We start from the raw sequence: 23,015 nt of genomic DNA on the forward strand, positions 1-23,015 counted from the left end.
TGATCAGGATATATCGGAAATCGGATCTGTACCGTTCGTTAGTTCGTTCATATTCATCGTTCATTGCCGTCATTGCCGATCCAGTGCTGTGGATTTTGTATGATTGTATGTTTTAGGTTATGTTTATGATATTTTAAGAAAAAAACAAAGATGAAATCTCAAACTGAATATAAATTAAAGTCAGCCCCAGAAGATGCCATTTCAGCTGTAAAGTTTGGGCCAAATACAAATCAATTTTTACTTGTGAGTTCTTGGGATGGATATGTAAGATTATACGATGTAATCGCTAATAACATGAGACATAAATATGCTCACGACGATGCAGCAGTATTGGATTGTTGCTTCACCGATGCAGTCCACTCATATAGTGGAGGATTAGATGCAGTATTAAAATCTTTTGACTTCAATTCGACTAAGGAAAGTTCTATTGGAAACCATGCAGCCCCTATCAAGTGTGTGGAATATTGTAATGAAATTAATGCTATTATTACTGGAAGTTGGGATCATCATGTTAAATTATGGGATCCACGTCAACTTGCATGCAGTGGCAGTTATAATCAAGGTGAAAGAGTATATACTATGAGTGTTTGTGGTGAAAAATTAGTTGTTGGAACAGCAGGCCGCAAAATTCTGGTGTGGGATATAAGAAATATGTCATACACTTTACAGAAGCGTGAATCAAATTTAAAATATCAAACTAGAGCCATAAGATGTTTTCCTAATAAACAGGGTTATGTTCTAAGTAGCATTGAGGGTAGAGTTGCAGTAGAATATTTGGATACAAACCCAGAAGTACAAAAGAAAAAATATGCTTTTAAATGTCATAGAATTAAAGAGGATGGTTTAGAAAAAATTTATCCTGTTAATGCTATTAGTTTTCATCCTATACATAATACTTTTGCAACTGGTGGATCAGATGGTTATGTCAATATTTGGGATGGCTTCAACAAGAAACGTTTATGCCAATTCCATCAGTACCATACTTCAGTCACTTCATTAAGCTTCAGTCACAATGGATCAGTGTTAGCAATTGCTTGCTCATACTTTCTTGAAGAAGATCCCTTACCTGATCATCTTCCAGAAGATGTAATTTATATTAGAGCTGTTACAGATCAAGAGACAAAACCTAAATATGTTGCCTCTAATTAAATTAAAGACTTTTATATATTTAAGTAAGTAATGTAAAGTTAATGTTTATCCCAACATTGTCTGTATTTTCTAATTTTTAATCTAACTATAAATAAATAAATTCTAAAAACAAAATTAGTCTAAATGTTTATTGTTAAAAATATTTATATCTTGAAAATTAATGATTATTGACCACTCTAGAGAGAAAAGGAGATACTGAGGCTAGAATGTGACCTATCTTCAGGGACAAGGGTCAGATTTTCTCTATTGGCCTCACATTCAAAATTAACAACCACAAGATTCAGTATATTATTATTTTGTATTCAAGCCTCTAACATTTTGATAAGTAATGCATATATTCTTGTTAGACAATGTAGCTAGTTTAAATTTTTATTAGTAATTTTAGGCTTGTCATTTCGATAGACAATCTTTAAATTAGTTTCTCCAGAGTTTATGTGATCAGTCATTACCTGCTTAATGTTTAGGTATTCTAGTAGTTGCTGTAAAGTCCTGTCATAGCTATCTAACAAATGTTTAAGAATGAGGCTATGTTTCAGTTCTTTGGAGTTACGCAGTAGGCTCCTCCTAGCAAGCTGATTAGAAGATCACATTGATCGATCTTAGTTTCCTTAAGTAAAATTTTAGTAGTTTATTTTTAGCTTGTATTTCTGTATTAAGCAGTTTTAAATATGAAATCACTTCATTAGCCTTAATAATTGTATCTTTTGATGACTTGCAAGCATCATGCAGCTTTGAAATATTATCTCTCTGAATTAATGCCAGGTTTTTAATCTTGCAATCAGGGACTTAAAATGTTAGAACTGTGAATAGACCCAGAGCATTGAGCGCCCTGCTCAGTGAATTGAAAAGATACAAGATTGTTTGACAGCAATTCAAGAAACAAGATGGCTAGGGAGGGGTATCGGAAACACAAAAACATGCACAGGTTTTGATGCAGGAAATAAGGAATCTGGGTTAGCATTTATAGTCGATAATACACTTAAACACATCATAGCAGATTTTCAAGCAGTTAATGAACAAAGTTGTATGATATGAATAAGAACTCGCTTCAACTTATCCATAATAGACGTTCACTGCCCAACGAATGAACAAGATGACGACACCAAAGTAACTTTTTACCAATTTGCTAGAGCAAAGATATGATCTAACACCAAAAAACGACATCAAAATAGTTATTGGTGACGCAAACGCAAAGTTAGGAACTGAAAAAGAATACATCGGATAATGGCCACAGCAATCTTCTTGGTGTGTCATAGATATAAAATATTTACCAGTATACTTAAGCATAGACTGCAACCCCTCGCAGAGAATATCATGCAGGCAACTATTCATGATTAAGTAGGTTAGGTTAGGTAAGCCTAGGAAACATGACATAAATGGGGACGCTTATACAGAATATTAGGTGAATTTGAAATACCATCTAAATTAGTTAGGCTTATCTGAATGACGATGACGGACACAGATAAAACATGAGATGGCAGACACATTTCAAATAACACAAGGATTATAAAACAACAGGGTGATGGGCTGGCTCCAACATTGTTTAATTTATCACTGGAATACGTAGTTAGAGTTAGAAGCGGTAGCGGGTAGGTACCCCTTTATGGTCCCGATAGAGGGTAGACTTACTTCAGGGAGGTAGTGTCCCTGCCCACGCGAGCTCCTGGTTTTTCCTCCATTCCCTATTTAGGTGAAACCAGGCCCAAATCCCAGTATTATCCTACCTAAACTCCAAATTCCTTCCCTATATTCGCCAACCCGTCTGCCAGCGTGGTGAGTTATTTATCGGCTAAGAGAATAAACCCTGACAGAAAATTCTGGTCCCCCTAGCAATGGGCCAGAAACTCATTATTGGAAAAAAATGGTAATGCTAAAAATACCGAAACCAAGCCTCGGGATATGGATGGAACTAAAGGACGGCGACAATGGCAAAGAAAACGAACACTGATTTGTGGTACATGGAATACACAAGGAATTATAAATAAAATCGAAGAAGTGAAAAAACACAAAATGGACTTCGCTGTACTCTTAGAAACAAAGAAAAAAGAACAAGGAACCCAAAATCTTGATAGATATATACATATACACACGGGAGTTAATAAGGAAGAACATGCCAAAAGAGGAGTATCAATACTTATACTGAAGAAATACAAAAAGAATATATCGAACTGGTAAGCAATAAACGAAAGAATCATAAAGATCAACCTCAACCTGAAAAGATCAAAAATAACAATAATAGGCACATATGGTCCGAATTATGATGCACGCCTAGAAGAAAAAACAAAATACTATGAAGTCCTAGATGAAACTATTTCTCAAATAGGTCAAACAAGGGAAACTATTATACTAGGTGACCTCAATGCAAGAACTGGTAGAAGAATAAACGATAAAACAATAAGACCATATGGAGAAAACACTACAAACGACAATGGCAATGACTTAATAGAAATGTGGAGACACAACTCACTAAGGATCATGAATGGGTATTTCAAACATAAGGAAATACATACATATACATGGACTCAGCCTACAAGAAACTTAAGAGTAGTAATTGATTACCTAATAATGAAACAAAAATCTAAAATAAAAGTGCATGACGTAAGAGTGTTTCGAGGAGCCGAATGTGGAAGTGACCACCATCTAGTAAAAGCCAAAATGATACTACCTCTAAGCGGAAATGGTAAACACCAACAAAATAAAAATCTAAATGAAAATCACTCAGTAGAAGTTGAACAACTGCAGTACAATCTAACAAGTTTAGACAACGATACCTAGTACTAGAGAATTATATAAAAAAAGATTGGAGCAACAACTACCACAGGAATTCAAACATAAAACAACAGAAGATTTACATAGAATAATAAGAAAAAGACTGCATTAAGCGGCCAAAGAAGCATTAGGTATAAGAGTAAACAAACTCAGAGACAAATAATTGGTGGAATGATGAACTACAGGAAATGAAAGAACAAAAGCAAAAATTATATCACAGATGGCTGGGAACAAAGGATCAAGAACTGTAGCAAAATACTGGGGTGTGTAGGAGAAGAGATGTATAAGAAGAGTGGTCTATATATATATATGGGATAAAATAGATAACAATTAAATAAAGAAGTATGAAAAAAAAATATTGAACGGAATGTGGCTAGGCTAGCAATGTAGGCAAGAGAATGACCACTAGAAACTCAAGGATGGATACGGCCAATTTGCATGCCTTTTAAAGACAGTAAATCAGGAAAATATGTATGATGGATACAAAAGAAGATATGAAAAATGAATAGATATAATGAAAATTAACAAAGAAAACAAATTGAGGGCGCCAGAAGAGGGATACTACTCTAAAAAGAGTAACGGTCACTCTTCCAGGTATCGTATACTGCTAATATTAATTAAAGTTGATTTAATAAACAAAAATGCTGTAAATGTAAAAAGGTAAGGAAATATTAATAAAAAATTATATGCAAAACAAATTCAAGTTTATTAAATATAACTTCTTAGATTTTGACAATCTCTAAGTTACCAAAAAGTATATGAAAATTTCACAATATAATATTTTAATAGAAATGTTGAAAACAACTAACAAAAAGTTGAAAACTACACAGAATAACTCTGATATAGAGTGTACAACCTACATCTAGGTTAAAAACAACCCTAAACAAAATAATGCTAACGTTGGAAGAACGTATAGCCAAGTAAATATATTAAACTAACCTACAATATGACCAACAATATTGTTAAACAACTCTAAATTCAAATATAAACAAAATAATACATAAATGGGAACAAGCCAAGTTAAACAATTGAAACGGTCTATTATCCTGAAGGGATAATAACCAGAGTTAATAACGCAAGATGGAATATAAAAAAATTAGTTAAGTAAACAAATAATGAAATAATTAAAGTTAATAATGAAATAAATGGTTAATACAAAAAAACAATGGAAGATAATCTCTGGGTAGAATTTTAGCTCAAACTTACCGATACCTTACACCAAGGGGAGTTATATTAATTAATATATACATATATATATATATATATATATATATATATATATATATATATATATATATATATATATATATATATATATATATATATATATATATATATATATATATATATATATATATATATATATGTTATAAAAAAAAACCTATAACTGGTGAAACAAGATATATATATATATATATATATATAGTTCTGCAGCAAAAACCAACTGTCCTCCTAGGTGAAACAGTTGTCTGGAAGGATACTCCCGAATGGCTTCGGTGTCCCAGCGAAGTCCTCCTTGAGGTTCGAAATTAGCACGGAGCTGGTGCTAATTGGCTCAGTTCCGATGATTACGGTCCTGCCCTACCTCTAGGTGCAGGCTGGAAAAAAAAATGAGGGTGGAGTAGACAATACCCCCTGGCTTGTCCCAATGACCCTGATTCTTATAGAGTTGAAGTGGTACTCTCCCTCGGATGTTCTGAGGGAAGTTTATAATTCCATGGGAGGTGGCTGAAAACAATTCCCCGTTACTTCTAGTCTCAACATTGATAAAAAGAAATCAAAGAAGAAGTGAGGAAAGTTTCTTTCAGCATAAGAAACCGGAGCAAAAAGATAATTATAGTAGATAAAAAAAAACCCATCCAATCGGATGTAGCGTGACCTTGCTTCACATAGAGTAAAAATATAATGGCCTTGAACAAAATACTATATTAAAATATGAAATAATGAATCTGAATAATAGGATATAGATAAAATACTCTATGTTCATTAAAATATCTGTGGAAATTGTAATAGATGAATTTTTGGGAAAAATCCGAATTTTAATCAGATTCATGCCAGAATGATTGTAAGCGGCCATACTATGCTTGAATTCGTGACCCAAGGTCATTCTGAATACCTTAAGGATGTGGGATGTGGGAACAAAAAGTTAGTTTTTATAATATAAAAAAAAATTACCAGATAGCTAATCAATTCCGTGTTAGAAATTTCCCTTCAGCCTCCCGAGTTTCCGAAAACACCGTCAATTAAATGGTTACGATTATACTTAAAACATTTAACTTCTTGAAGTGAAGGAAATTCTATGCATTAATTGGATTTTCTTTCGCTAACTACCACCTTTGTACCACTTCAAACTCTCGATCAAAAGTGAATTGTAATTCACAGTTTGTTAACTAAGTTAACCAAGAGCCAGTTTCCACTCCCCCTAATCTACTGTCATCTCTCTGGTTCGCAATGGTACCAAATTAGATCAGAGTGACAACTTAAATTATTAAAAATACACACTTAATGGGCAAATGAACACTTAAAGTTAGGCAACCCATACTACATCTCTGAAATTATTGTAATATAAATACAGTATAAGTAACGACTGTTACAGAACACAAAAGGGAATATAGAGAAATGGTAAATAGATTTAAATCCACGATAATAGAGTCAAAAAATCAAAGCTGGGAGAGAAAATGTCAGGAATTAGATACGTACATTGGCGGCCGCAAATCAAGAGAATCCTGGAGGTTTATAAAAAACATCAGATCTAACAAAACAAATAGCCATACACTCCATAGAGCCCGAAAAATGGGAAAAGCACTATAAAACACTGTTAGTAGAAGAAAGACCGGAATACAAAAACGTAGAACAACATGAAGTCCTGATTCAAGGAGAACCACCAATAATTAACATCGAAGAAACTAAAAAAGCTGTATCATTGTTGAAAAATGGACATGCTCCGGGTCCAGAGGGGATATATGCATAGTTAATAAAAAATGGAACCAACACTCTATTCGAGATACTAACAGAAGTTTTCAATAGGCACTTGCACGGAGAACCAGTGCCACAAAGTTGGAAAGAAGGATGGATTACATATATCCATAAAAAAGGAAATAAGGAAGATTGCAATACCTATCGGGGTATAACTGTTACGAGCAAGCTTAGCAGATTATATGGGAGAATTATAAAATAACGTATATTATGCGAGGAATACCGTCCCTTTGAATTAGAAGAACAAAACGGATTCAGAGCAGGACGATCCACAATAGATAGTATTTTCTGCTTATCCCAAATACTCGGGAAAAGAACACTGAGATCTCGAGAAGTGCATTTACTTTTAGTAGATTTAACAAAAGCATATGATACCGTGTCTGCTGCGAAATTGTGGGAAGTATTGGAGAAAACCAGCGTTCCACTAACCGACGCTATTAAAGATCTATATAACAACACAATATCAAAAGTTAAAATAGGAAATAAGGTTTCTAATGGGTTTCGGGTAACAAAAGGACTGAAAAAAGGTTGTTGTTTATCTCCCATACTATTCAATATATATATATATATATATATATATATATATATATATATATATATATATATATATATATATATATATATATATATATATATATATATATATATATATCGACGAAACATTCAGGCACTGAAAAAAGAAGTGTAAAGGGATGGGGCTGTCTATATTGGGGATGAAACGTTATACACGTTGCACTATGCAGATGACCAGGTATTTATTGCCCAAGACAAGGAAGACCTGGAGTATATGGCTAGAAAACTAATGATAGGGTACAAAAAATGGGGCCTCGAAGTAAATTTACAAAAAACGCAATATCTTTGCATAGGAGGAGAAAATAGAGAAAATCTTTGCATAGATGACCTCGACTTAGAAGACGGGAAAATTAAGAAATGCGATCAATGTATATATTTGGGGGTAAAACTAACAAAGACAGGAAGAACTGATAAAGCCATAAAAGACAGAATAACCAAAGGGAAACGAATTATAGGTGCATTGAATTCAGTACTACGGCAGAAAAATATAAGACCGGAAACGAAAAAAAGAATATATAATACCATATTGAAACCAGTAATCGTCTATGGCTCAGAAGTATGGCAGTTATCACAAAAACTTAAAGGTAACATATTGGCAGTTGAAATGGATTTTTGGAGGAGAGCAGCGGGAAAGTATAGATTAGAACATATGAGAAATGAGGACATGAGGAATCAAATGAATGTACAAAGATCAATTATAGAAGACATCGAAAAACAACAATTAACATGGTACGGACATGTTAGACGTATGGGGGAAGAAAGACTACCAAAAAAATATTAGAATGGATACCACCAGAGAAAAGAAAACGAGGACGATCACCAACAACATGGATGCAAGGAATTTCAAAAGCAATGTCAGCAAGAAATCTATCTGAAGAAGACTGGTACAGTAGACAGGCTTGGCGAACGGGAACCCAAATGCGAATGTAATTAGAAAAAAATCAGAAGGTAGAAACAACATACTTATCAATAAATCAGTCTAACTGGCCGCATATACAGCAAAATTGTTTTTGTCTTTCTTAAATACACATGTTACCTTACACTTATAACACTTACGTAGCTCTGATTGAAACAAAATTTGAGGTATATCAGCACAGCCAGATAATTTATTTCAAACTATTATTGAAAGGACAGTAAAAATGGTTGAGTTTCGCCTTTCACTGCCTTAAATAACTAATTTGCATTGCATATTATTTTAAATTCAAGGCAAAATGTTCAATCACTGGCCTAAAGTTCTAATTAGCGAAATGAGAACTTTTTGTAGTAGGTAGGGGAAAGGAGGGTAAGTTGGCGACCATAATATTTAAAATTAAATTTTGAACAAAATAAAAATATTTTTTTGCAAACTTATTAAGTTTGTAGAACCTTAAAAATAATTAGGTACCAAAATAATTAGAAATGAAAAGAAACAACCAATTTTACCAGCCAGAAATAGGTAAGGAAAAAATAAGAAAAGCAGGTCTTGACAACACTATTGTAGGACAAATTAAATGTCTTGGTGTAAAAACCAAAGAATTACTAGTGGAACTGTTTAATAACTGTCTAGTAACTGGCCACCTTCCTAACATCTGGAGAGCTATATAAAACTGGGAATGCCACCAAATAATCCAAAAACCTTCAGTCCCATATCTCTCATCTTTAAAACATATTATAAATCTTACATACTTAAACTGTAAACTAATTCAACATTGTTTATCAGCTCCAATTGAGCCACTTTTGATTCCATTTTAGTACAAAATGTATACCCCGTCACGAAAGACTATAAACTCACCATGGCCATCGTTATTGGATGTTTTCAATTTGCATGTCTGTAAAAAATCGAACCAGCTAAACTTTTGTTTACTTGATACAAATTATAAGGAATTCAGGGTGAATATTGTTGAATACTGGAACTTTCTCTGGCTTAACTTCCTTAAAAGTCTCTGATTTATCTTTGTTGGAGAATTTTGTTCTTCTTGTTCAAGTGTCATATCCCACTAGAACGTTAACAACAAATTGCATGATCTTCATTCTGTTTAATACTGTCCGGAATATTGATGTGCTAACTGCATATCATTAGTTTAGATTCTTGAGCCAAAAGCTTCTTATTCTATCTCGACCACGTTTGTCTTAAATTTTGCCTTCGGATATTAACTTCTTTAGACTCCAATTTTGAATGTTACACGATCTATTTAATAAACATGTATTTTAGAATAGACAGTTATGCTAGTATACATTAGATATGAATTAATGCTTACCTATTCCAAATCTTAAAAATTTAATATATTGTATTCATAAACAAAATTGAGAAGGAATGGGAGATAAATTAAACCATAATATTAACTCTTTGTTTAATCTAAATTAAATTTCTTTTACTGTACAATAATATTAGAGCTAATAGGGCAAAAATAGACACTAAAGCACAAATATAGGTCAGTACATTGTTGTAAAAGTATGGACAGGAGCTTTTTGGAGTGCACTGGCTGAAAAGAAAATTCAATTAGTATACTTAATTGAATCAGTCATTTTGAAAAGGGGTCACCTCCACTTTTTAAATTTTGTGTGTGTTTTTTTTTAGTTTTAAAATTTACCGTACAAACTGATGGATTTTAAAAATGTCTTTTTTTAATTTTAAAAGACGTAGAAATAGCAGTTTTTTGAAAAAGAGATGACCCGTTTTCACAATGAACAGGTATTAAAAGTAACAATAATCATTCTAATACGAATAGTATTGTTTATTACAAACAGTAAATTACTACACTAAATTTAGAGGAAAAAAACCAGAACATTTAAAATAAATAAAGATAATTTAACTTTCTTCTTGTTCCGTTTTTTCGAAACTAGTAGTAGGCCAGTTCCATAAAATGCTGTAGAATGCCTTGTAATTATTTGTTTTATATTTTAGATGGTTCTTAATGTCTTCATTTTTCTTTATGTTTATTGGAATTTTCCCCTGATAGGCAGAAAGACTTTAAGAATCGGTCACGGTCACAAACATAGATGGACTGCTTTTTTAACTGAAAATGATCTTCAAGAATGCCGTCAATGTATGGTTTAGCTAATACCATATCCAAATTATCTGAGTAAAAGCTAAATTCATACTAGGAATTTTTACTGAAACTAACCTTTCCGTTTTTTAGAACTTCCTTACCAAGGCTCCGTATCAACAAAAGCTTCTTTTTAAAGAAATGTGGACATCATTTTTTAAAAGCAGCTACATCTACGTGAATATAAAAAAACATGTCTGACATCAAATTTATTATGAGTAGGTGAAGAGACGATTAAGTCTTCATATTCCTCTATAGAAAAAATCCTGTCGTGATGACGAATTTTTCTTTTAACGGTGACGAAATCTGTCACAGTCATTATATGAGTGACCTCGTTGTAGAAAGTAAATACATAGTAATTTTTTTTTAACTTCTTATGCTAGAAATAATACAAAGTACCAATATGCATGGCGTCGGGTAAATAGTTTTCAACAACTACTAAATTATAATATTTTAAATCATCGTGCACTTCATAGGCGTCACAATCGTAGGGGATACAGTTTGTTACATTCATTATTTTATTCTTTACTCTATTTAGTTTTCTGTTTCTCTTTTAGATAGTTTAAAATTTGTTCGTGGTTTTTACAAATTCTTGAAATTAATGAGTTAGGCTGGATCACATAAAGTAAATGTACCTATTATCGGCACCTTTAGCACGTTAAGTACAATGGAGCTTCATTTTAATTAGTTTAGTAACCAAATTACATGAACAACGTATATTTAGATTATGGTTTGGGCTAATAAAATCTATCACAATTACACATAAAATATTTATTCTATCCTAAAACCAACTTATAATGTTTAAAATTTAATAATAAAAATTTTTTTATTAAATTTTTTTCAAAATTTTTTTTGAAAAGAGTTGGAATAGATTTATTCTAAAACAAACTTATAATATTATAATATTTAAAATTTAATAATAAAAATATTTATTTTATCCTAAAACAAATTTATAATATTTAAAATATTAATAAAATGAAAAGTGTCCTAAGTCCTCATTATCGGCATTCTAAATTAAATGCATGGTCTAATTTTTGGCACATCAAAGATCCTTTTTTCGGCATGAGTTAGATACCCAAGATTTAAATAATTATATAGGGTACCTAAATATTTAGTTAGATGGGTACTATTGAAGTAAATAAATTATTGTAGGTATGTAAATACACTAAATTGAAAAGTCAAATAAAGTAACGTATTTTTCAAAATATAAATATGTGTGTGTGTGTGTGTGTGTGTGTGTGTGTGTGTGTGTGTGTGTGTGTGTGTGTGTGTGTGTGTGTGTGTGTGTGTGTGTGTTTGAGCATTATTGGCTTCGGAGTCTCTGTCCATTCGCCATCTTACCTTTATGGGATTATTTTGTATTTTTTATTCGGAAGCTCTAAAGGAGTGCTCCTTGCTTTCTTCTCGTTTGCTATACAATCATAGTCCTGCTCTAATTTTACAAAGAAATATTTCCTATATATCTAATTTTACAATTATACCTTAGATTTTTATTTCTCTTATAACATATTCAGCTTGTTTTGAATTATTTCGTTTTGTTGTGTGTGTTTTTTTTTATTTTTTCTTTTTTTATATATACATATATATACAAAGATAAATATAAAATCTTTAATATATCTATGAAAACTGAATTAATAAACACACATTATTTTAGTAGTCATTGACACAAGGGGCATTTCTTGTATCTTTTGACAGTTTTGTGCTGCCATGTCTTCTTTAAAGTATTTAGAAAATTTAATATTTTCAACATTAAAGGGCAAAAGTCCGCAACCCTTGAAACCACTCTTAATTATATCGGGAATATTTACCATTTTTTGAAAAGTGCTTTTCAAAATAGGTGCAAATGAATCTGTGGTTATCTTTTTACCTTGGTTTTCCATTCTCCACCGATGCACGCTCTTTTTCCATTCACGTTTAAATGGTCGAACGACTGCAACATCTAGGGGCTGTAAAATATGTGTTGCGTTTGGACACAGAGCTATTAGAATAATATTGTTATTAGTACAAAATTCACTTAGGGCCATCGTTAAGTGTGATCCGTGTCCGTCCAAAAACAGTATAACCGGAAACTACACTTTTTAAGCAACTAACCAAGGAATGTATGTGGAATATATTAGCGATATACTCAAAAAAGTTTTCGCCAGTCATTCAAACATTTTCAGACTTTCCTATCCCCCAGTGAGCCGGTATTTTCTCGATAACTGATTTGGGAATTCTTGTATATTTAAAAACGATCATGGGTGGTAAAATTTGACGGGAGGTGCTACAGGTAACCAAAGTTGTTAAACCTTCCTTCTTGTCGTTGCTAACAAACGAATAAACTGTTCTATCCCCCTTTCTAACCAACACTTTCTCTCTATTAGGAGTCAGGAAAAAAGCCGATACATCACAATTGAATACACGACTAGGATCAAAAGTTATGTTGCGATTGTTTTTACTTTCTAAAAAGGTCCCTACTTCAATAAACCATTGACGAATTCGATTTTCTGTTATAGTGTTTCCAGCACAAGTTAGGTTTTGGGAAATTCTTGTAGGCAGTTCGGGATGCCTATTAAGTTCTTTAAGCAGTAGCTGAACACTATCCAACAACTGCGTTTTTGTTGTAGGAAATCCACAGGCTTCAATCCGAAATAGCCATGCTACCAGTAGGTCTTATTCTTCTTCTGTTAGTGTGGTCCCTGGTCCAGATTTCTTCTCTAAAGAAGTTCTACCCTTTACTTTATCCTGTAAAGTCGATCTGGTTACCTTATACAACTTGCTAGCTGTTTTAAATGGCATTCCTGACTGAACAGCTACAAGAGCTTTGTTTATATCTTCTGCAGAATATTGAATTCGTTTCCTCTTTTCCATTGCTAATTTCTCAATTGTAGTCTAAAACAAATTATCAGCACGTATAGGCATGTATTATCGGCAGTGTTATACTCGGTCAAATTATGGCTATTTCTACTATTAGATATACGGAATGCCGAAAATTGGTACAAGGAAACATCGTTTTTTATTGCATATAATGACCAAACATTTGTCCTAGTAAGTTAAAAGATTACGCTAAAATCAGTTTATATACAGTCTAATGCATATAACCAATTATCGGCACTCCAGCCGATGATTGGATCATCTGCTAATATTTACGTACCTATTATCGGCACCCTCAAAATACTGCAAAAAAGCTCTAGAAAAACAGTTTTTGGTCAACAAATAATCAAAATAAACTATTTCTCAACATATAAAACATAATAAAACGGTTATTCGATATTTTAATCAGGAATTATAGCATCCTGTAGCTTACCTGTTTCTTAACACATACAACAAGAAACACTTCCCACAAGAGTTTGGCGCCAACTGACCAATATATTTTTAAATGTTGTGATTGCAGTTTTCGTCTGACAATTGGCATATTGTTCATAGGCGTAGATAAAGGTCCTTATAAATTATTGAAATACTTTCGTCGAACAATCACGCGCAAGAATTCTTATTTTTGTCGATTATGTAGAATTACTGCCAATAATTGGGGCAGCGTCGAAAATAGGAGCGTTTACCTTAAGTATAAAACCAAATATTGTTGTTTGTAAAATTGAGATATTTAACAATCTACTTACAGGTGCTGGACAATAAAGACAACTGATCCTGATATAAGCTTATCCGTAAATGTTACAAAACTATAGATCATACCCCCTCCAGATCCATTACTTTTTACAAAATTTGCTGTTAAGCAGAGACTGGATACCATAGTAGTAGATCCAGTTATTCCTATAACAATAAAATGAATGTATTGGTGACAATTAAAATTCAAAAAATGTACCTAATAGAGCAGCAATACTATAGAGCTCAGTGTCAGTTTCTGGGGAAACTCCCACTCCAATCCAAACAGATGTGACTAGTCCAATTAAAACTCCAATTAGATATATAACCTGTAACATATATGTGCAAAAAATTAGTACACAGCAATGATAAAAAATACGTAAGCATATTATATGAGACTGTCTACATTTCCATCCGCAAGTTCTGACTGAATATAATAAGAAATATTGAACGGCAAAAAAAAGAATCATGGAGATAGCATGTACTGCAGAAATATCGAGGCTCTATAAAGTGCTATCTATATTTCTAAGACAGTTAGAGTTACAGTCTTAGACAGTTTTCTGTTCGCACATAATTCGGTTTCTAAGCGCTATTATTAAAAAAAAACAGAGTTTTACATTTCTAAAAATATTATCAGGCTTCGTGTCTCAGGTACGTCGTTCTCTGTCTGCCCATTCTTAAAGGCGCAAGTTATACGAATATTTCCTTTTACAGTCGCAATAAGATGACAATATTATTTTAAAATATAAACATCGAGTCTGATGACGTCAAATTTTCAAAAAGGTGCTTGTAGTACCTAAACATACTACTCACTATGGCTCTAACCAAAATTAATAAGTTACTGCGCAAGCATGACCTAAAGATTTCTAGTTCTTCAGTGTATACGGTGCAACTAAACACTAAAGAAATAAGTTATCTCTAAAACAAGCTTAAGAGATAGAGATTGCTAGAAAATGGCAAGAAAACTCTTGGACAATTTACTGTTTCTTTGATCTTCTGGAAGAAACTTTTGTAAGCCTGAAGTTACAGAATCGACCCGAATAAATATTTAACGGCGATGAGGCATCCTTCTATAGTGACCCTTCAAAAATAAAAATTCTTGGAGTAGTGGGTACGAAAGCTACAAAGACTATATCAACGTGTGGCAGAAAAACTATCACTCTATTAGTATGTTGCTCACCATCAGGCCAAAAATTGTCTGTGTTAAAGATTTAAAAAAAAAATGTTATCGAGTGGATGATGTCTGAAAAACAGTAATCGCTCGATAAAATTGCTATAGCCGCTTCGTATAAGGGATGAATGACAACCTCAATATGTGCAAATTGGTTCAGAAAATGTTTTTTGCCACACATACCAAATAAACGCCCGATCCTTTTAATTATTGTATATGGACATACAATCCATATTTCGTGTGACCAGGAAGCTCTAGATAATGCTATATGTATTTTAAAATTAGCATGAAAGGAACATAAGATAAAAATCTTTTCAAATGGCAAACAAAAATTCCTAAACTTGAATTTACACATCTCCTTAATAAGGAATTTTCGGAAATGCCTAAAAATAACATTATAAATGGATTTCAAGCAACAGGTAACTATAATTTAGATACAGGTAAACTAGATCCATCAAAAGTCTCCAAAACTATATCTTCACAACAAGATCTTGACACATACAACAACCACATTAGAGAAAAAAAAAATGAGGTGGTTATTGAAACTACAGGGCAAGACACTAATGAAAACGATGAAAATGGGACAATTCTCCAAACGAAAGATTTCGATAGTAAAGAACAGCAAACACATACAGTGGAAACAGCAAGCAGCAATGAGTTAATGCCTGAAAACAAATATCTGCAAAATGCAAGTCAAGTTTTACTTGTAGATAGTAAACCTGTACCTTCAAACACTCTACAAATACTGACACTTAGACAAATATTGTTCACAGAGCAATATTTGTCTAAATACTTTTGAAAATCTGTTGATTGACTTACTAAAAAGGAAAAAGAAATTCGTAATCTCCGACACCTCCAAAGAGAAAAAAAAAAGAAACTAGAAGAGGAAAATAAAAAACTTAAAAATAAAAAAAAAAGAAGATAAGAAGAAAGTCTGAGCAGAAAGAAGGCTAAGAAAAAAGCAGAATTATTGAACTCTAACGAAAATACAGATTCTGCGAAAGAGAAAAAACTCAAAATGAATATAAACAAAATAATAAAATCGACGAAAGGTAAAAGTCAAATCAATAAGAAGATTCTATAGAACTGATGTCAGATGAGAGTGCAGAAAATATCATGACTGTCGTGGAGGAAGGACGATTTTGTACTTGTGATCTACAATACGAAACTGTATTCTGAAAAAGTATGGGAAGTAAAAAATATCTCCCATGACAAAAAGTGGGATGTTTGCTTGGCGTTAGCCAGAAAAACCCGATATTTTAGCATATGACGAAGCAGATATAGGTAATACAAGTGATCTATGAGCCTGAACAAAATAATAAAATGGGATCATGTATGGTAAGGTAATGTATTTACCTATTTTGAATAAAGCGTTGTTTTTTTTTTGTTCTATTTAGGAGCGTTTTTTATTCTACTCGGGACTAGGAACATCTTTAGTTTATCCCCTTTTTTTTAAAGATATTTTAATGAAAATTTAACGAGTATATCTGATACTTTACAAAACGTTCCAGTTACCTCAAAGCTTTCTACATTGTTAAAAATATAAAAATACACTACCCAGTTTCAGTTACCTCAAATTTCTGGGTAGCTGGAATTTACTGACATAAGAAAATAAAAAATTCTCTTCAAGCTTTTTTTGAAGCCATTTTGTTGTTAACCGGTTATTGTAGTTGATTTACAAAGATCTAAGTTGCATATTCATATAATATGCTATTTGAATAAAGTCTGTCGACCAAGTATTGGTGATATAAACCTAACGTCAAATGTTAGCAAATAACAGATAAATACTGACATGCCTACAGGCCACAGATGGCAACTTCCGCCGTTAAGCCAGGCCAGTAGCTTTGGATTAAGACAGTCTACATAATGATGACCCATGTTAAGAAAAAAACCACGAAAAGAAAGAAGGTACATAACGTGGAAATTAAATCATTTAATACTAGATACGATAAGAAGAGCGCATATGTGTATATACAATACAAGAGACTACAAAGAAAGGGAATGGAAAAAATACATCAATTTGGAATTTATCGTTTAGTATACTGAAAAAGGGAACAGCAAAAGTTGGTAAAATATACTAATCCAACGAAAATATCAAGATAAAATAGAAGTCTGCAAAAATGTTTCAGAAAGGATTATCATCGTGAGAATAAAAACCGACACCCTTAGATTATACATTGTGGCGCTATAGATTCCAGAAGATTTTAAACAAAAAACAAAGTGAAACTCTCCATGATCAACTTCAGGAAATTATTGAGAACCTCTCATCAGACAATCAAATAATTATGTAACGAGACCTTATGGCCGGTTTGAATGAGGATTACCTGGATGATAATGAAGACCTTATGCTGAATTTATGTTTATTAAATCGTCTAAGAACTAAAAAAACTAAATTCTTCAATCCCAAGCCAATGCACATATCCATTTAAAAAGGGCAAAGGAAAAAAATAAAAAATATATTATATTGTTAATAGAAAACTACTACCATAATAAATAATTAAAGTGCCCGATGTCAGAATTTCCCTTGATCAAACAAAAGCCCAGCAAGAGTATTTCAAGAAAATCAAATTACAATTAGATGATATGGTTAAGAAAGGTGATAATTCTAAAACAATCAAATTCATTAATAATAAGCCTACAATAGTGAAAAAAGACGTAATTTTGTCTCAAAAAAACTAGTAAGTAGCCCTAGTATATTATTTAATATTGATGTTTTATATTTAAATGCACAGAGCTTGTTAAACAAAATGGATCAAATCAAGTTAAGTCTGCTGTGTTATTGTCCTAAAATTAAAATAATAGTGGTTAGCGAAGCTCGAGTTACAAGTGAAATTGAAGATTCTGAAATTGCTTTGTGTGGGTATAAGGTGATACGCTGCAATTCATCTAAACGATCTACAGGGGGTGTTGTGCTATATGTTCAGGATAACCTTAAGTGTACTGCCGCTAAAACTTTTGTTAAAGAAGATAATTTTTGGTGTAAATTTATTAAAGTAGATATTGGTTCTTACAAGATTGTTTTGGGTGGCATGTATCATTCACCTTCTAGTTCTGATGCAGTATTTTTAGATAACTTAGAGCATATTTTTGATGAATTATTTAAGAGTAATGTCAATTGTATTTTAGTTGGTGATTTTAATTTGGATTTTTTAAGTACTAGCTTCTACACTCAGAAAATTAAAGCAATGTTTTTACAATGTGGCATTAAGCAGTTAGTAACAGAACCTACTAGAATTACGAATTTTAGTGAAACCTTAATTGATTATGTTCTTGTTAATAATGATCTGGTTAGTTGTTTTGTTCATTCAACTCCCAAGTTGAGTGATCATTTAATAATATCGGTCAGTTTTAGTAATAGCTTTCAAAATTTTAATGTATCTAGTAAACGTTACAGATGTCTGAACGAGGAAAAAATATATCAAATCCAAATGAATTTACTTTCTTGTGAGTGGGATTTAGATTGTACTGATGTCAATACTATTTACAATGAAATTTTATCAAACAGTCAGTCTGTCATAAATAAAATAGCACCTATTCAAACATGTCAGATCAAAAGTAACATACCATGGTTTGATAACGAAGTTAATAGTAAAATTAAAATTAGGGACAAATTATACAAAGCTTTTAAAACTGCTAACATAAATGATAGAAATGCCAAATGGGAGGATTTTAAAAGAGCAAGAAATGTAGTAGTTAATATGTTAAAAGCAAAAAAAGAACAATATTATTTTGATAAAATCGATAGGTATAAAAATAACTCTAGACTTATGTGGAAAATGCTAAAAACACTAATTAACAATAATTGTCAAAAATTCCCTTATCGCATTGAATTTAAGGTTCAGAATCAGTTATGCATTCTGAGTGACAAAGTTGAAATGGTGCGTCAGTTTGGTGAGTATTTCGTCTCTAGTATTCAGCAAATTGTTGAAACTATCGACTCTGAAGAACTATGGAGTTATGATAATCAGAATTTGTATCCTAGTATACATGAATTTCGGTTACTGTCACTGAGCGACTTGGCAGTCATGGTTAAGTCGTCAGATAATAGAAGTAACATTAATGAAATACTGAACTCCAAAATATTAAAAGAGTTTTTTGTAACTTGTGGTCACGTTATCTTAAATTTTATAAATACTTCTCTTAGATCATCAAAAATTCCAGATTTATTAAAAATCAGTACAGTTGTTCCAATACCAAAAGTTAATAATACTATTAAGGCGGATGAATTAAGACCTATAAATATACTTCCGCCCATTGAGAAATTATTAGAATTGGTAGTATATGATCAAGTCATGGATCACATTGATAAAAATGAAATCTTAATGAATACTCAGTCAGGTTTTCGTAAAAGGTATTCATGTGAAACTGCACTGCAACTTTCACTTTGTAAATTCAGGTCTGAATTGGACAATAATAATTGTGTAGTAGTAGTATTCCTTGATTTAAAAAGAGCGTTTGAAACTATTGATCGTAATATACTTCTCACTAAATTAGAAGGCTATGGTATTGGAGGAAATGTTCTTGAATGGTTTAAAGATTACTTATTGAATAGAAAGCAACAAGTGAGGATTGATGATATTACTTCTTCTGCAATTAGTGTTAATATTGGGGTACCTCAAGGTAGTGTCTTAGGACCCCTTTTATTTATATTGTATTTAAATGATATAAACTTGTTTGTTAAATGTGATTTCTTTAATTTGTATGCAGATGACACCCTACTTGCATGTTTTGATTCAAACTTAGAAAATGCTGTATCTAAAATGAACTCAGCATTGCAGTCTGTTAATAAATATTTAAAGATTAACAAACTAAAGTTAAATGTGTTAAAGACAAAGGCTATGATAATAACAACGAAATACAAATACTCAAATATTGATATTAATACTATTAATCTTTAAATTGACAATGACAAAATAGAAATCATTACAACAATTAAGTACCTTGGTTTTAAATTGGATAATTTATTGTCTTTTAATGATCATTTTAATTACCTATTAAAAAAGATTTCTAAAAAATTATACTTTTTTTCAAGAATATCTAAAAATTTGTCAACTGCAACTAAAATTACAGTTTTTAATGCGATTATTCAACCTCACTTCGATTTTTGCTCGTCAGTTATTTTTCTCTTGCAAAAATTACAAAATCGTGGAATGAGAATCATTATTGGTGGAAACAGATATACACCTATAGCAACAATGCTTAGCATGCTGCAGTAGGTTTTAGTTCAACAAAGGGTCTTTTACCTTACAATGTTGTTCATTTATAAAATTTTAAATAATTTGGCCCCTGCTTACTTTTGTGAGTTTATTACACGGAATTGTGATATTCACAATTACCCTACTGGAGGTAACTGCAATTTACACATTGTGAAAACAAAAAGGACGGCTTCAAGAACCTCTTTGTTGTTTAAGGGTTTTGATCTTTTTAATAAGCTTCCTCAAACAGTTAAAAGTTGCTCATCTATACAAATGTTTAAAAGCAAATTAATGGACCATATTAAAAGCACCAATAGTTAGGTAGTTGTTTTGTTGTCATGTTTTATGTTATATATTATTGTTTTGTATTTTTTAATAAGTGTAGATACTATATTTTAAGTGTAATTGTTATTTTTATCATATATGAATGTTATAAATTGATTAATTTTGTATGTATTAGGGCTTTCCCTATTTGAATCAATAAACTTCTTCTTCTTCTTCATTGACATCAGATCTTTAAACTCAATAAACGTAGATGTTCAATTTTTCACATGTGAAAAACCATGTCATATTTTTCGCTGTATTATTTCCTGTCATTCTCTACCTCAATTTGAAAATCATTACCCTACTTCAACCCTTCCTACTCTCACTTCAACCCCACTCCTTTAGAAATACAGACAGTTTTAAAATAGCAAACGAAAACGACTCTCTCTCGACTGTTGACTGCCACTAGCAACAGAAGTGCTCTTTTGACTGTTGACTTTCGGTAGCAACAGACGCACTCTCTCTCTCGAATGTTAACTGCCGCTAGCAACAGACGTACTTGACTGTTGACTGCCGATAGTAACAGACATTCTCTCTCTCTCTCTCTCTCTCTCTCTCTCTCCCCCGCCCCGATAGTTATGCGAAAAATATCCGCGAATCCTCTTTTGAATCTTAGAGACAACAAACCCAAATGTGCTCTATCTCTTGATCTTAGTGTTAGCACCGCGAGACACGTGTTTAGAAACTGGTAAAGACAGCTCCCTCGTACAAGGAACAACCGCAAGTGAAAGCTTGTAAATACCGCGAGTGTGTGTGTAACAGCAGTATTGGTAAGACTTTTTATAAACTTGATTTGGCTATTATCTGTATAACCCTTTACTACCTCTGATAATTATTTTGAACTAGCACTATTTGATACAGTTCTCATACTTCACATATATGAACCCCCTTTTTGTACAGTAGGAAATAGTCATCATTTTCTATTGAGCAAATGAATACAGTACCAAAAAAAGATCAACAGAACAATAGCACAGATGTAAAATATGAAATAGAATCTTTATCAAATTGGTCGACAAAAACACTCTCTAGCAGTAAAGGTTGGAAAGGAAAATAAGAAAATATTCGACATTTTATCTGGAGACATAAGTGTTAAATAACAATAGTGTTTACCTTATCTCCAACAACACCAACACGAAATTTGAGAAATAGAGATGTTAGAAACGACGCTATATAAGACGTTAAAGGAATACTGGCAATGCTCTGCCTCATTCTTTCCTTTTCCATATCATTTAACATACCTCGTTCTTCTATGTAAAGAGGCATATAAATCAAATTTAAAGTTGTAAATAATCTGGAACACATGTACCTAAAAGAAAAAAGAATTACTTCTTTAAAATTTACTTAAATTTAAAAAATTTAATTTTAAAAAATTTAAATTTAAAATTACTTAATGTGCATGAGCAATTATTTAATTACTTTCTAATGCAATTATTTAATTACTTTTAAAGTGGAGAACTTCCAAATGTTGTAAACACCGTACATATATATATATATATATATATATATATATATATATATATATATATATATATATATATATATATATATATATATATATTGAATCTTCGGAAATCTCAAATACTCGTTGGTAGATTTTCGTAACGGCATCATGGCGGATTTTCTCCAGCAAAATGGCTAAAGCTCATTGCGTTCTCGGTCAACGAAAAGATCAGCATATTAAATGTTTTCAAAACATTACAACACGATAATCGTACGTGCTCTGTATACAGTATTGTGGAAATGGGTGCAAAGTACACAGGATGTTCCAAAGAAAGGTTCATTCTTTTTATTTTGCCAAGAAAATTCCAACAATTTCAAAAATTCATGCCGCATTGCAAGATGATGTTGTACTGGGCATCAGTAGAACTCGATTGCGGAATCGAATCGCTTCACGAATTGAATTTTTCGTGGGAAACCATTAACAGAAACTTTCATTGGTCAAGCTGGTAGAACCTTTAACAAACATAGCACCATCACTTCACCTACCTAGCATCGAATTGAATGGAATTCTTTGCATGAGCCAATTTCTTGTAAAGCGAGTCTAACTTCCTAAAATCTTTATTAACACTGGGCCCATACCTGTTGTTTAAAAAGGTTCTGAAACTATTTTGTTGTGGTCAAATAATAAATAAGTTAAATATTATGTTCATATGGGGGACAGAATTTTACACATAGCCTTTCTTCTTCTTCTTTGATTTCCTCTCCTATCGGAGATTGGATATCATTAGGGCGATTCTAATTTTATTTACTGCT

General features: G+C 32.1%; 2 protein-coding genes across 3 annotated transcripts in view; one reads left to right on the forward strand and one right to left on the reverse strand.

Annotated features, from left to right (window-relative positions):
* Positions 1-36: 36 nt before the first annotated feature.
* Positions 37-1,265, forward strand: Bub3 (mitotic checkpoint protein Bub3). Its single transcript, XM_072535281.1, has one exon. It carries the CDS (start codon positions 151-153, stop codon positions 1,147-1,149), a length of 999 nt encoding a protein of 332 aa, XP_072391382.1. The 5' UTR covers positions 37-150; the 3' UTR covers positions 1,150-1,265.
* Positions 1,266-9,767: 8,502 nt separating this feature from the next.
* LOC140443820 (major facilitator superfamily domain-containing protein 12-like) overlaps positions 9,768-23,015 on the reverse strand; it is a 46,847-nt gene continuing 33,599 nt past the window's right edge. For both annotated transcript variants that reach the window (XM_072535285.1, XM_072535286.1), the window contains 4 exons: positions 21,873-22,068; positions 14,293-14,401; positions 14,090-14,240; positions 9,768-9,929 (listed from right to left, as the gene is read on the reverse strand). In XM_072535285.1, coding sequence (XP_072391386.1) covers positions 9,803-9,929; positions 14,090-14,240; positions 14,293-14,401; positions 21,873-22,068 — 583 coding nt within the window. In that variant the 3' untranslated portion in view covers positions 9,768-9,802. The remainder of the gene's footprint in view (positions 9,930-14,089; positions 14,241-14,292; positions 14,402-21,872; positions 22,069-23,015) is intronic.

Source organism: Diabrotica undecimpunctata, chromosome 6, assembly GCF_040954645.1.
Source record: "Diabrotica undecimpunctata isolate CICGRU chromosome 6, icDiaUnde3, whole genome shotgun sequence".
Lineage (NCBI taxonomy): Eukaryota > Metazoa > Arthropoda > Insecta > Coleoptera > Chrysomelidae > Diabrotica > Diabrotica undecimpunctata.